We start from the raw sequence: 14,857 nt of genomic DNA on the forward strand, positions 1-14,857 counted from the left end.
ATTGGATTTCTTTTAGTACCCATGTGGATGACCTTGCACTTTTCTTTGTTTAGTGCCAATTGCCACTTTTTGCACAAACAGAAAATCTCTTTAGATGATTTTGCAATTGTAATTGGTCGTCTGATGATTTTAGTAGATAGTAAATTATGGCATCATCTGCAAACAATTTAAGGGGGCTGCTCAGATTATCACCTAGATCATTTATGTAAACCAGGAACAGCAGAAGGCCTATGACACTACCTTGCTGAATGCCAGATATCACTTATGTTCTACTCGATGATTTACCGTCTATCACTACGAACTGTGACCTCTCCGAGAGGAAATCACGAATCCAGTCACACAACTGAGACGATACTCCATATTAACGCCACTTGATGACTATTAGTCACTTGTGAGGAATGGTATCAAAGGCCTTCTGGAGACCTAGGAATATAGAATCAGTCAAGATCCCTTGTCGAGAGCACTCATTACTCCATGGGAATAAATTTGTAGGGTATAATCAGTATCTTTCATATTAATAAACAAAACTGCATCTCTGTTAAGTAATTTGCTACTGGGCTGTTTTTATATAAACAACCAAGTTCAAATGGAAAGTGGGTCATTAAGAACAATTTATCACTGTTAAATGAAGAATTCAAGCAAAGTGATTAGGCACTCCAGACACAATTTCTTTGCAGTATTTTGTGACTGAGTAATGAGCATCAGCAGGCTTCGTGACGTATCAGTTCATGTGGGTCACCAAGCATGGTGTCACAAATTTGTTGGCAGGCCTTATATCCTCGGTGGTGTCACCTTAACAGAGTAGCAAGGTGTACTGTCACATGATATGTCAGAGCATCAATGTTACTCACACTTGGCCTACAAGGAACACCTTCCTAATGGACCTTGGAAAACCATATAATCTAAGGGGGACACAACAACAATAATTAGGATTTTTAATAATCTCCTGTAACAAGGAACTTTTCTTCAGGAGCTTATTAGTGTTTCTCTCAACACTTTTCGCAGGGTCAGCATCGATCCAACGATATGCTGAAGCAGACAGTAAACACTGTAGCTTCTGAAAGTAATCCTACTTATCCAACACCATTGTAGCACTGCCCTTGTCTGCGGGTAAAATAGAAATATCCAGATCTACTCTGAAAGGACATAAAGCAACCCTCTCAGCTGCCATTGCATTACTCTCAGGTGGACGTGCCCCAGTCAACACATAGCTTGCTTCCCTCCTAACCTCTTTTGCAGCATCAGGAGGTAGTTTCAAAACAGCCTGTTCAACAGAACTTATAAAGCCAACAACTGGTAAATGCTTGGTCATTGGTGCAAAATTTAAACCTTTCCCTAGCACCCTGAGCAGTTAAAGAAGGAAATTTCCATATGGACATGCAATCATGAAGTACTGATCAACCAATTAAAAGAAAATTCAAAAAAATTTTAAGCAATCATTAAATGAATCCAAAATAATTCCTTGGGAACAAAATCTAACTGCGGTGAGTGTACTGGAGCCTTTTAAGAACATGTGTGAAACCAGCACATTGCATGATGCAACTGGCAGCAGGAGAGTTAATACGATGCACAACTATGGCAAATGGAACAATATTATGATCATGACATGCAACAAAAATGACAATAGACACTGAAACCTTATTCTACTAACTTCTTACATTGGTCATCTTTGGTTGCGTAGTGATGCTTTTTTTTTTGTGTGTGTGTGTGTGTGTGTGTGTGTGTGTGTGTGTGTGTGTGTGTGTGTGTGTGTCATCTTTTCGTATATGATCTGCGAACTGAAGTTTTAAATTCCCTTGCACAGTACTTCCTTGCTGCATTTGTGCCTTGAAAATGACAAGGTGTGCACCTGTCAGAATACCAACAGTTGTTGAAGATGTCACCCAGATGCATTCCTATAAATTATTTGAACAACATGCCATCAACCTGCATAACACTATCAAAGAATTCTGAGTCTTGTGCAACAAGAGGGTATGGGCTTCACAAATTCAGAGCTTCATGAATTTATAATGATTCTTGCTGAAAAGTATTTCGGTCTCAGAAAACGTTATCATACAGGAATACAGAGCATGATCCATAATTATACAACAAATTAACATAAGTGGTATAAATCTGTAATTCCATGAATCTGTCATTTGTCAGTTCTTAAAAACTTGAAACATATGCACCTTTTCCAGTCACAAGGGACACTCCATTGCTTTGGAAATGAACAACAAATTACTGTGCTAAGGGGGGGGGGGGGGCAGTTGCTTTATACAACTGATATAGAATGTAACAGGTACTCTATCCTGTACACTCAATTAAGAGACTAATTGCTTTTTGAATTCACAGTTACTAATGTCTATAAGGCTCACTACATAAATAATAATAATAATAATAAAAATAATGAGGAGGAGGGCAAAAAACATGAGCATACTGCATGTCACGTAGTTCCAGTAAGTACTGTTGTCCTCTCAGACAAACAATCCACTTTGTCGACTATAATGTATTACACATCTATTGCAACTGAATAAATCCCTTGGCTCACGATTTCAACTTTATTATTCATACTGCTGCACTACTGGCCATTAAAACTGCTACACCAAGAGGAAATGCAGATGATAAACAGGTATTCATTGGACAAATATATTATACTAGAACTGACATGTGATTACATTTTCATGCAATTTGGGTGCATAGATCCTGAGAAATCAGTACCCAGAACAACCACCTCTGACCATAATAACGGCCTTGACACGCCTGGGCATTGAGTCAAACAGAGCTTGGATGGCGTGTACAGGTACAGCTGCCCATGCAGCTTCAACATGATACCACAGTTCATCAAGAGTAGTGACTGGCGTATTGTGACGAGCCAGTTGCTTGCCCACCATTGACCAGATGTTTTCAATTGGTTAGAGATCTGGAGAATGTGCTGGCCAGGGCCAGGGCCAGCACATAATGCGGCTGTGCATTATCCTGCTGAAATGTAGGATTTCGCAGGGATCGTATGAAGGGTAGAGTCATGGGTCGTAACACATCTGAAATGTAATGTCCACTGTTCAAAGTGCCGTCAATGCGAACAAGAGGTGACCGAGACGTGTAACCAATGGCACCTCATACCATCACACCAGATGATATGCCAGTATGGCGATGATGAATACACGCTTCCAATTTGCATTCACCGCGATGTCGCCAAACACAGATGCGACCATCATGATGCTCTAAACAGAACCTGGATTCATCCGAAAAAATGACATTTTGCCATTTGTGCACCCAGGTTCGTCGCTGAGTACACCATCGAAGGTGCTCCTGTCTGTGATGCAGCGTCAAGCGTAACCGCAGCCAGGGTCTCCGGGCTGATAGTCCATGCTGCTACAAATGTCGTCAAACTGTTCGTGCAGATGGTTGTTGTCTTGCAAACATCCCCATCTGCTGACTCAGGGATCGAGACATGGCTGCACGATTCGTTACAGCCATGTGGATAAGATACCTGTCATCTTGACTGCTAGTGATAAGAGGCCGTTGGAATCCAGCACGGCATTCTGCATTAACTTTCTGAACCCACTGATTCCATGTTCTGCTAACACTAATTGGATCTAGACCAACGCCAGCAGCAATTTCACGATACGATAAACCGCAATAGCGATAGGCTACAATCCGACCTTTATCAAAGTCAGCAATGTGATGGTACGCATTTCTCCTCCTTACACGAGGCATCACAACAACGTTTCACCAGGCAATGCCGGTCAACTGCTGTTTGTGTATGAGAAATTGGTTGGAAACTTTCTTCATGTCAGCATGTTGTAGGTGTCGCCATCGGCGCTAACCTAGTGTGAGTGCTCTGAAAAGCTAATCATTTGCATATCACAGCATCTTCTTCCTGTCGGTTAAATTTCGCGTGTGTAGCATGTCATCTTTGTGGTGTAGCAATTTTAATGGCCAGTCGTGTAAATATCCAGTTTCAGTATTCTAAACTATGGAAGAATGGTTATCATTTTCTGATATGAAAGAGCCTCTGGCAGCAGTAATGTAAAGTAAGGGGCAGAACATACATGACAGTTACGTGGACAGCCTGTAACTAACCTGGAAGATGAAGAGCTTAGTGAAATGTGGTCTTAAGGAAAGAGGGATGGGGAGTGTGTCAGAGAGACTATTCAGGGGAGATTATCAGCAATGTGAAGCAAGAGCTAGTCCACCTCTTGGGAGGGGACTGTAGGACAAACAAATACCAATAAACAATTACAGAAATGGAAAGAAGACACAAAATTAGAGCATTTAGTATGAATTGCACCTTCACCTGGGATTCGTAAATGTTGAGAAAAACCTTGACTCAATTTCAGTTAAGTTAATAGTGCTTGAGAAAAGTGGCACTGGTTGAGTGTGAAGCAAACATAAATTAATGCAACAGCTTCTATTAAATTAAATCAGAATAATGACAAATTGAAAAAGGAGATTCCATGTTAGACATAGTCTTAGCAGTGCCAAAGGAAATCTTCAGAACCCTAAAAGGTGAAAAAGAAAAAGGAATATTTATTAATGGCACATATTTGGTTCACTTTCATTTTCTGATACCGTTGGAGTGTTTACCTATAGTGCAGATTACCTTAAATGACTAATGAAATAACTTAATTGAATGAGTTTGAAAGCTGACCTTAAAACAATTTTAACAAGATTAAAACAATATATAGTCAAAGCATCAAAAATAAATCTCTGTAAATTAACAGTGAGGTGACAGACATAAATGATGAGTATTAATATGGTCCTTGAGGCAGCTGAAGACAACTGGATGAACAGTATAAGGAATAAAGAGAAGAGCTAAAATGGAATGGTGTACCCTCAGTAAATCAAACAACATTTTCAAAACTAGGACTCCAATATGTGTCAAATGTAAGTTTACAATCACTGTTTATTACAACTTTTGACTTATGACACTCAGACAGTTAGTTTCATGTTCCATGGATCATTTTGCATGGCAGATCTTAATTATGCGGAATGAGTCATTTTACATTCATGTGTTTTCTTTTCCTTTTCAAAAAGAAAAAAAAAAAGATATACAGATATTGTGAGTTAGTAAGTCCTAGCCACGAAGTTTTACACAGTACAGTAATAGACTTTCTTCTACAGAATGGAAGGAATCATCAAGGAGAAACTTTCTCAGTTTGTGTTCGAATTTTACTTTGCTGCCTGCCATTCATATAGATTTTTAATGAAAAAAACATCCACAAATTAAGGGTAGCTCCACAAACAATAAAGAAACACATATTTGGAGTTAGCGTGTGAAACAGGAAAAGCAAATAGATCAGGAAATTGACTGGGGTGGAAGACATAGTTATGACTGTAATGTTTGCCGGGCATGTAACTAGGTGAGTGGGTAGTAAAAGGACCAGGAAGCTTTCTACTGGATTCCAAGTGATGAGAAGTGACCAAAGAAATGGCCTAATCGAACATGGCTGGAGAAGTCTATAGGAGGTCTTTATCCAGCAGTGGATATTACTGTAATTATGATAATGAATGAATGAGAAAGGAACACAATGAAAAGTCTTTAGTAATAGGCGTGTCTGAAGAGCCTTAAGGTAACAATAGAAATCCTAAATCAGAATGGCCACATAACAATTTGTACCCTGCTCCTCGTGAATATGAGCCCATTTACTAACCACTGTGGTACCTTGCTTGGTGGTTTCCTTATGGCTTGTACTGCATAACCTGGATCTCTCTTATCTCTCACATGCCACCATTTCTTGACTGCGTAACTATGGAACATTCCTGTAACAAAACCTACTGTCCTTCAGCTGTCACCAAACTGGAACTCCACCAGTCCTTTTTTGTTGGTATTTGCTGCATTCTTTCTTCTGTCCTTTTCTTCTTCTGCTATTGAATTATGAGGCACAGTTGGCATAATAATGGACTTGTGTTTGGGAAGAACAGGATTTAAATGCACAATCAGCAAATTTGAAACAGATTTTCCATGGCTATCTTAAAAACGTTCACACAAATGCCTGAGTGGTTTTTTCAGTAATGTTACAACCAATTTCTTCACCCTCTGCCATTCACTTCAAGTGGGTGCTCTTTTTATAATGATCAGAATGCCAATGGAATGATAAATTTTAATCCTTTCTGCTCTAATTCTGTTTCACAATAAAGTTACTTTCATTGCACAACCTCAGTCTTCATTTATTTATTTTATTATTAATTTTTATATAACACCTATTCTCTAGGCTCCTTTCTGGTTGGCTTGTGGTCTTCATCTTACATCCACCTTAATGTGGACAATACTAAAGAGTAAAAACTGTCATAAAGCACCAATTAACAAATGATACTGGTATCATTTATGTCCAGTGGCACAAAATGAAGTTCACGACCTGGGAATGGAAGTAGTTTTAAATGACGGACTTATAGCAGTAAAAAATACACAAGTCTTGGAACTTCTACCAAATTATACCTTCAGTAAATAAATAAATATAACAACAAAGAAAAATAACCATGCTGACTATGGAACAGAAAAGCCCTACTTTAAAGGTAAATGATGTGGGTGAACATCTAATAAGATGATGATGATGATAGAATTCTTTAGACACACAACATCAAGATCTTTAGCATCGTACCAAAGTTGAGGGAGACAAATGTTGTTAAAATGAGTAACACTGTTATATAATTGTTGAATAACATATTTCCTAAACTGCCTGTCCCCCCCCCCCCCCCCCCCCCCACGGCTAAAAATGGATGCACCAGTGATTCTTAACAACACTAGAATCTCCAACCTAACAGTTTAGACAACTCACAAAATTTCAAAATGCATACCACATTTGTCTCATTGTCAGCTGGAATAGAGGGTAGATTCCCACTTCAATTTGCTGCTGCCCTCTTGTTCAAGTACAAAACAAATACTGTTAAAATTTAATTTTTTGACGTACATACTCCACAATTGCCACAACCTGGTAGGTCTTCTCACAAGAGCAAGAAGCCTTAGGTCAGAAGATTGCAACCTACAAAGCGATGGGTCAATGTAACTTCATTCCTTCTTCGTGACTGAAACGAGGATTGTCATGACTGGACAGTTAGTTTCAAAGAACACAGCTAATTTTCTCACACTCCCAGCCACACTGTCTCACAATGGTTTATAACTTCCTGGCTCAGTAACGAGGAAATGGCTCATAAGTGGGCAACACATATTTCTGCAGTGTGTCCCTGACATACTTTCTTGGTTGCAATGTCAGTTTCCTCATATCCCTGGATTCTGACATGTCCTGTTACCCAGCAGAATACCACTTCCTTTCTGTGGTCACAGAGAGACACCGTAGACTCCCGGACCATCTGAAGCACTTTATCTGCTTGGTACATCTGTCAAGGTATATGGAGAGTGCTGGGGAAATCTCAGCATGTGAGAAAACAGAAAATCTTTCCAAAAGGACCTCATTATTCTCACATAATTATTAAAAAGCTGCCACATTGGGCTTCTTTGGTGGACCGGAAATGATATGGTGTACAGGTGATTGCAGTAGGAAGGAAGATTAGAGTTTAACATCCCATCGACAGCCCAGTCATTAGAGGTGGAACACAAGATCACATTACTAAAGGTTAACCTAACTCTGAAAGGCTGGATGGGGATCTGAAGCACTGCCCTCCTGAATGCATGCCCAGTGTGCTAACCATTTCACCTCTTTGCTCAGTAACTGCAGTATGGAATAGATTTTATACACTTGCCACAAGATGAAGACCACAAGCCACACACAGATGCTGGAAATAGGGCTGGTCTTAAATGTCCCTGTGGCCACCCTGATTTCCTTGCAGTGACTAAAGCGAGAATCTTCAAGTGCGATGGCAGAGCAGAGCCACAGAGCCATACCCTGTAAAACCATAATCAAGGCAGTATCACACAAAGGGTCTATAAATCTAAAGTAAACGTGTTCTGTGCACTCCCCATGTTACGTGGATTATATATTTTCAAGTATTGAGTGCTCTGCGAGGCCGTGCTATCAGATGTCTCAAGTGTTGCAACCAAGTTTGTTTTTGTATAAAATGAAGCCCAAAAAACATAACAAATTAAAATTTAAAAATGATGTCCCTCATTTCAATTTCTGGAAGATTAAAAACACTTCTGGAATGGTTAAAAAAAACACACACACAGATTTTTCAGTAGAAAATTTAAAACCAGTATTGCCCACAGACTAAGACAAAAAGAAAACTACTGACATTTGAGGATGCTGTTCTGAGACATATTCTTGGAGTAGTGAAGGGTGGAGTTCACTGGAGAAAAAGGAAAAACTGTGAATTGCGAGAGTTATACAAATTTCTGTGATTAGTGAGAGGAGACTAAAGTTATATGGGCACATAATGCATTGAGAAGGCCAGATCACCAGGCAGTTGGTGGAAGAAGACATCAGGCTGAGGGAAAGACTACTGCTGGAGAGGACTGATAGAATCAGAGAAAATATGAGTATGATGGGACAAGCTGGAGAAGAATACATGGACTGAGAATGATGGAGGAGGCTGACTGGTGAGGCTAAAGGCTGACTGTGGTTTGTGTGGCCAAACTAGTAAGTTACTATTGCCTGTCTACTTCTGTAACCTCTTAAGAATTAGTTGCAACTACTGTAAGGTCACTGGGAGGCTGGAAAAAGAGCATAAAATTGAAAAACCATCCATGAATACTGTGCACTGCACAGGATCTTTACTATGGATGCAATACCATTAGTTGCTATTAAAAAAAAAGGTCACATTAAAATGGTGCCATGTGGGACACCATTCTCTTGTATAAAACAATCTGATAGAACATTACCAACTATATATTTAAAATAATGTTGCAAAAGGAAGGACCGCAGCAGGACTGTAATACACCCCTAAAAGACCGATACATAAAGTTGTTCAAGGATATTATGCATTTAAGTAATATTGTAGGCCTTCTCTACGTCAAAAATTAGATGGCACCTGTGCAGCAAAGCTGCCGCTTCCAGCATAGTCCAGTTATCAAGGTAGAATGATATCTCCCGAACTCATAATGAATGTGACTAAATAGCTGTCTGAATTCTAAGATCCATACACGACAGAGGATGATCATGTGCTCAGAGTTTTTTGCCGCACAGCTGCTGAGAAACACTTTGATACTACTCACACATCTATTTACAGGTTTGAGGAGGGGGATTATAACAGCATCTTTTCATGAGTTAGCGAATTTTTCTGTTTCAAAAAAGTTTAAAAAAATCAAGGGAGATTCCTTTCACATTTCTATTGGGGTGCTGCATCATGCTGTTATTGGGATTCCATAAGGACCTGGTAACTTATTTGTTTTCAGCTCTTTCAGTTGTTGGTCTACACTAAGGATGCTTATTGCTTTTTCATCCACTTGGGACGCTGTGTGGTGGTCAAAAGGCAGCACAATTGTACGATTCTCCTGCGAGAAGGATTTCTTAAATGCAAAATTTAAAACTTCAGGTTTACTTCTGCTATCTTCTACTGTCACACCAGATTTGTCAATGAGTGACTGAATAGAAGCCTTAGACCCACTTACCGATTTTATGGACCAATATTTTTAAAATCAGTTTGCTGCAGAATCCCTGAACATATTCTCAGTTTGAATACAATAAATTTCCTTGAGAGTGAATGGCTTCTGTCCCCCACATTCCCTGATTTCTGTAATGCATCTGACAGAGAGAGACACCGCCAACTGTTAACGAAGGTATAAGCATGCAGGATAGGTTCCCATGTATGTGAGTGGCTTGAAGACTTCTTAAATAACAAAACAGAGTATGTTGTCAACAACAATGAGTGTTCATCAGAGATAAGGCTAACATTAGTGTTGCCCCAGGGAAGTGTGATAGGACTGTTGTTATTCTTTTTATATGTAAATGATCTGGTGGACTGGGTATGTAACAGTCTGTGGTTGTTGCTCATGATGCTGTAGTGTATGGGAAGGTGTCATCTTTGAGTGACTGTAAGAGGATACAAGGTGACTTAGATAAAATTTATAGTGGGCATGGTGAATGGCAGCCAAACTCATAATGTTCAAATACATCATTAATAATGATCTGCTTGACACATCACACTGAATAAATATCTAGGTGTAATGTTTCAAAGGAATATGAAATGGAATGAGCATGTAAGGATTATAGTAGGGAAGGAAAATGCTCGACTTTAGTTTACTCGGAGAATTTTAGGAAAGTGTGGTTCATCTACAAAGGAGACTGCAATAGGACACTTGTCTGACCCAGTGTTGAGTACTGTTCAAGTGTTTTGGATCTGCTCCAGGTAAGATTAAAGGGAGTCATCAAAGCAATTCAATGGTGGGGTGGTAGATTTGTTACCAGTATGTTTGAACAACATGTAAGTAATAAAGAGACACTTCAGGAACTCAAATGAGAATCCCTCGAGGGAAGCTGAAATTTCTTTCAAGAAGCACTATTGAGAAAATTTAGAGGATCAGCATTTGAGGCTGACTGCAGAACAATTCTACTGTTGCCTACATACATTATGCGTAACGACAATGAAGATAAGATTAGAGAGATAACAGCCCGTAAGGAGCTATACAGACAGGATTTTTCCATAGTCTATTTGTCAGTGGAACAGGAAAGGAAATGACTAGTAGTGTTACAGGGCACCCTCCATCATGCACCATATGGTGGCTTGCGGACTATGTATGTGGATGTAGAATGAATGCTGTCATGACCTTATGATGTATCATGTGACACCAACAGAGCCAACTCCTGCTTCCAAACTGAGAAAGTGCACTTGTAACCTTCAACATTGATAGAACTGAAGTCAATGCTTCCCCTCTCAGCAATTACTCAAAACTGATGGAAAGCTGGGTCCTGTCTGACAGTGCACTTACGTGAGCAACATGTTCCACTTTATTCTGGGCAATATCTCCTTTGCTGTTCTGGAAGGTACCAATCTTCATTAAAAGAGTAATTGTGCACACCTTGCATCTCTGTCCAAATTCCTTCTGACAGTTTCCCACACAATCAATCACTTACTGGAAACATTTAGGGAGCTCAGGCATGTCTGCCATGTTCATTTTTTGCTCTCTTTTATAACACAGCAACATTTTGCTCTCGCAATTTGAAAAACTCTGAGGTATACAACAGATGGTCTGCACTTAAACCTAAGCAGGGCCATGACTGCAGAGCAACATACTGCACTCCACCATGGAACAGACTGTCTTCTTAGTTGTCCTGAGGACTTAGGAATTGATGCTCCAGTTGTGAGGTCAATCATGCTGGTGACATGATCCACCTCTTTCTGGATGCCATCTCAACGTTCAAATACAGCAAGCAGGCTATACAGCTTTCTGTTTGTTTTGCTGAGGACCAATTATGGCAGCCATCCTTAGAGGACTACTCTTTCTGGCAGCTGTATCCATATCAGGAATTGGTCACTGGAATGTTGATCATGATCTACTTTCCACAGAATAGGGAAGCAGGTGAGCAAAGTGAAAGACCGATGGCAGAAAACAACTCTGTAGCAGTGGTAAAGTGCAATGGTAAAGCACATACGCTCGCTCATATCCAGAAGACACAAATCTCCTGTTAACAAGAGACCCTTGACAACCTTTGCTAAATGGTGAACACCCCCAGATGCTTAGTCTTTCTTGGCAGGGTCTGAAAAACCTGAGCTGGGATATGCTGAGTACTGTCTTCAAATACCCAGATTGCAAGGATGGTACAAACTTCTACTAAAACTCAAGCAGGCACATTTATATAAAGTGCACCAACCACAAATAATGTTGTCTTGTACTGTACCACTGTTGCTTCACAAGTGCAAGCCGATGGTATGGGTTCCTTCATTATTGCTTCAATTAACCCAGTGCTAAGTTGGCTGTCATTTTTCCAAGTTATCAGCAGTAATATAAAATAAACTACATGCCCGATGAAAAAAAATATACGATCCGTGCAAGAAAATGACCGAGACTCTCAGCTACTGCCACCATCACAGAATGAGGCAATTGTATGAGATAATTAGCAACCTATTAAGGGGTTGGCTGTTTTAACACTTCGAGCATGTTGTTACTGTGGGGTAAGACTTGTACACAGCATCAGAGCGATATAATGGAAATGTATTTCATTATTTAGTAATTAAACACTGACTTCAGTCATATAATGTAACTTTATATTATTGTTGCTTAATTAAATCGATATTAAAACTGACTTTGGTAATTCATGTTTACCTTGGTAACATGGAGACAACTATTCTTTAAATGTGTACAAAGCCCACAACATGCCCACTCCTGTGGCCCCATTTGTGGGTTATAAAGACCTCAACCTCACAGCGCACTGCATACCAATGGGGTGTATGACTGTTGAGTTTCAACAGCCATTTGCAAGGAACCTCTGGAGAAACGTGACCTGTGCTTTCTTCCAGGCACTGGGCATTGTTTTTTGTTCGAGGAACCTACAGTTTTTTTTTATTAAAATAAGGACTAATTCTGCCACAAATTCTATATAGAAAGTGACACAGAGTCCACCAGGCCCTAGCAGTTTGTTTAGTTTAATAATTTCAGCTGTTTCTCAGTGTCCCTGGGACTAATATCTGTTTCACTTATCTTTGCAGTGGTGTGAGAATTAAATTGGGACAACACTCCTGGATGTTTATGTTTGCTTCACATTTAATGCACTTTTCGTCATAAAACTAAAACCGCAAATCAAATTCATAAAACCTATATTAGCTGATGCACACACCTTCTATGGGTATTTTGATGCATATTATGTAGGTATATTTTACATATACTGTGAAAAATACAAGGTGGGCCCAGAATGTAACTTTCAGCTGTATAAAATGCATGGTTAATTATACTTTTAAACTGGAGCCACAGTTCTTCTCCATGCTACTGTTCAGTGGTAAATGTTTCAAGTTCCTGATTTAGATATGTCACTACTGCCTCTCTATCTAGTTCACTAGACATATAAATCTGGCTGCCTGTTTCAGTTTCCCTCTCTAATATTATTTTAATGCTTCAGGTTATTTATAAGACCCACAGGAGGGTGAAGTTACTTGGGTACCACTAAGACCAAATGAAACTGCTTTGTTCAAAATTTGAAACTACACTGGAGAAGAAACAGTACCTAGAGTTGTTAATTATATTTTTTATTATTACATAATTAATATTTTGTATATCTTTGTTCTTGTTTCCTACTATTCATACCATTTTTGACATGACAATCAGATGAAGCATTAACTCATTTAAATAGTTACACAGGATGGACTCACTGCAAGTAAAGATTATTATTTTGTTCCACAAGTAGGGCTACATCTACACAATGATTTGTACTGCTTATGCATTGCAGTAAGATCTATGGCAAATAGTATGCTGATGCTAAATGTAGCTATTACATTGTGCATTCAGTTGTTGTCCTATAACTCATGGCACAAGTTGAAACAATCTATACGATTTTGTGTTGATATGTTAACTTCTATTCAATGATTCATCATTCATAAATCTGCAATTAAATGTAGTCTCAAACCAATAATATAAAGCTTGATGACCCATACTGTCAGCTGAGTGTTGGTGACTGATTAGAATTTATCTACACAGATGGCCAAAACAATTCATGAGTGGTTGTGTGTAGTAACACTGTTGCATATCTACAAACAACAACAGTTTCATGAAGAGAATGACCACGTCTCTCTTGTCTTCATTAGTTCTATTTTTTTAAATTTGTCTTCGCAATGAAATTATCTCAATGTACATTCTAATAATGAACAGAGTATTCATATTGTTTTGTTCACAAGTGGCATCAGCTAGAGAAATTCACTTAGGGTACAAATTCGACACACTGAATAAATTTCACTTTTTACTCAAAACCAAATAGTGATTGAAACAAAATCATGTACGACATATGTCTACGACTTGTACGTGGATCGTTCAGCTGCAGCGAGAAAAGCTCTATGAGGCACCAATCTCCAATCAGTTTGTGGTAGAATAGAGAATGATTAGGTGTGGTAGTCAGGAAAATGTTCTTGTCTTGGGGATTTATCACTAACAACGCTCAACATACAAAGCAGTGAGAAAAAGATTATGGACCTTGTCACGATACACACAATGCTGAATTGCTACTCAAATACGTCAGGAGGTACCCTAAAGCAAAAGAAGTAATGTGTTGTACATAAAAAAAGATCAGTGACTACCTCTACTTCTCTGTTACTACTAGCGTAACACGCTTAAATACCTTGCATGTCCAATATGCGCAGAATCGTATACTGTTGGTCCACACGAATACCAGTACACGAAATTCTTGTTTCTAGTTATAAAGGGAACCTTGCACTTTGTTAAAGAGTTATACACATTGATTGGGGTACGAAATCCAGATGGTTCAATCCATTTCGTAGATGTCGCACTCAGCGAAAAGCTTCGCAACTGTCGAAGCAATCCATAAATTTTAATAAGATTTTTCTTTTTCATGCTGGCTTACACCTCAGTAAATCAACAAAATTAAACTTCCGTCACCACTATGGCTACTACATTCCACTATATAATGTGTTCATTTGTTGTTCCACTTTTCGTCATCATTACGTTAGTACTGTAAAAGAACATAACAAAGTTTGTCAAACGTTATTGTATTGCTTTCAGAATATGATACAGATACACTGTATTTAACGCTTCTTGGCAACAACGCCTCCCGGCATGGCAAATGTTTGTCAACAACTGTTACCAAAGTTTATGGTCACCAAAGTACCTTAAATCTTCATTGCTAACAACGAGATCTTTGGTTGGTACAAAACCAAACACACACTTATTGCTGTAGCTGTTCAGCCAAAATTTTATTGTGAAGTGGAGACAGGAATTTTATTATTGCAATAATCGTGACTTTTTAGCTATTTATCATTCAGATGTGTATTTTATGTATACAAATCTTCGAAAAGTATTAAACATTTATTTTCTTCTTTAGAA

At 38.9% G+C, this 14,857-nt stretch overlaps 1 protein-coding gene across 2 annotated transcripts in view; it reads right to left on the reverse strand.

Annotated features, from left to right (window-relative positions):
• LOC124555231 (cysteine--tRNA ligase, mitochondrial) overlaps positions 1-14,606 on the reverse strand; it is a 101,661-nt gene extending 87,055 nt beyond the window's left edge. Inside the window, exon 1 of one of the 2 annotated variants that reach the window (XM_047129088.1) lies at positions 14,136-14,606. In XM_047129088.1, the coding sequence (XP_046985044.1) occupies positions 14,136-14,368 (233 nt within the window). In that variant the 5' untranslated portion in view covers positions 14,369-14,606. The remainder of the gene's footprint in view (positions 1-14,135) is intronic. The other variant, XM_047129089.1, reaches the window with a different exon arrangement.
• Between the last annotated feature and the right edge of the window lie 251 nt (positions 14,607-14,857).

The sequence above is a fragment of the Schistocerca americana genome, chromosome X (genome assembly GCF_021461395.2).
Source record: "Schistocerca americana isolate TAMUIC-IGC-003095 chromosome X, iqSchAmer2.1, whole genome shotgun sequence".
Taxonomy (NCBI): domain Eukaryota; kingdom Metazoa; phylum Arthropoda; class Insecta; order Orthoptera; family Acrididae; genus Schistocerca; species Schistocerca americana.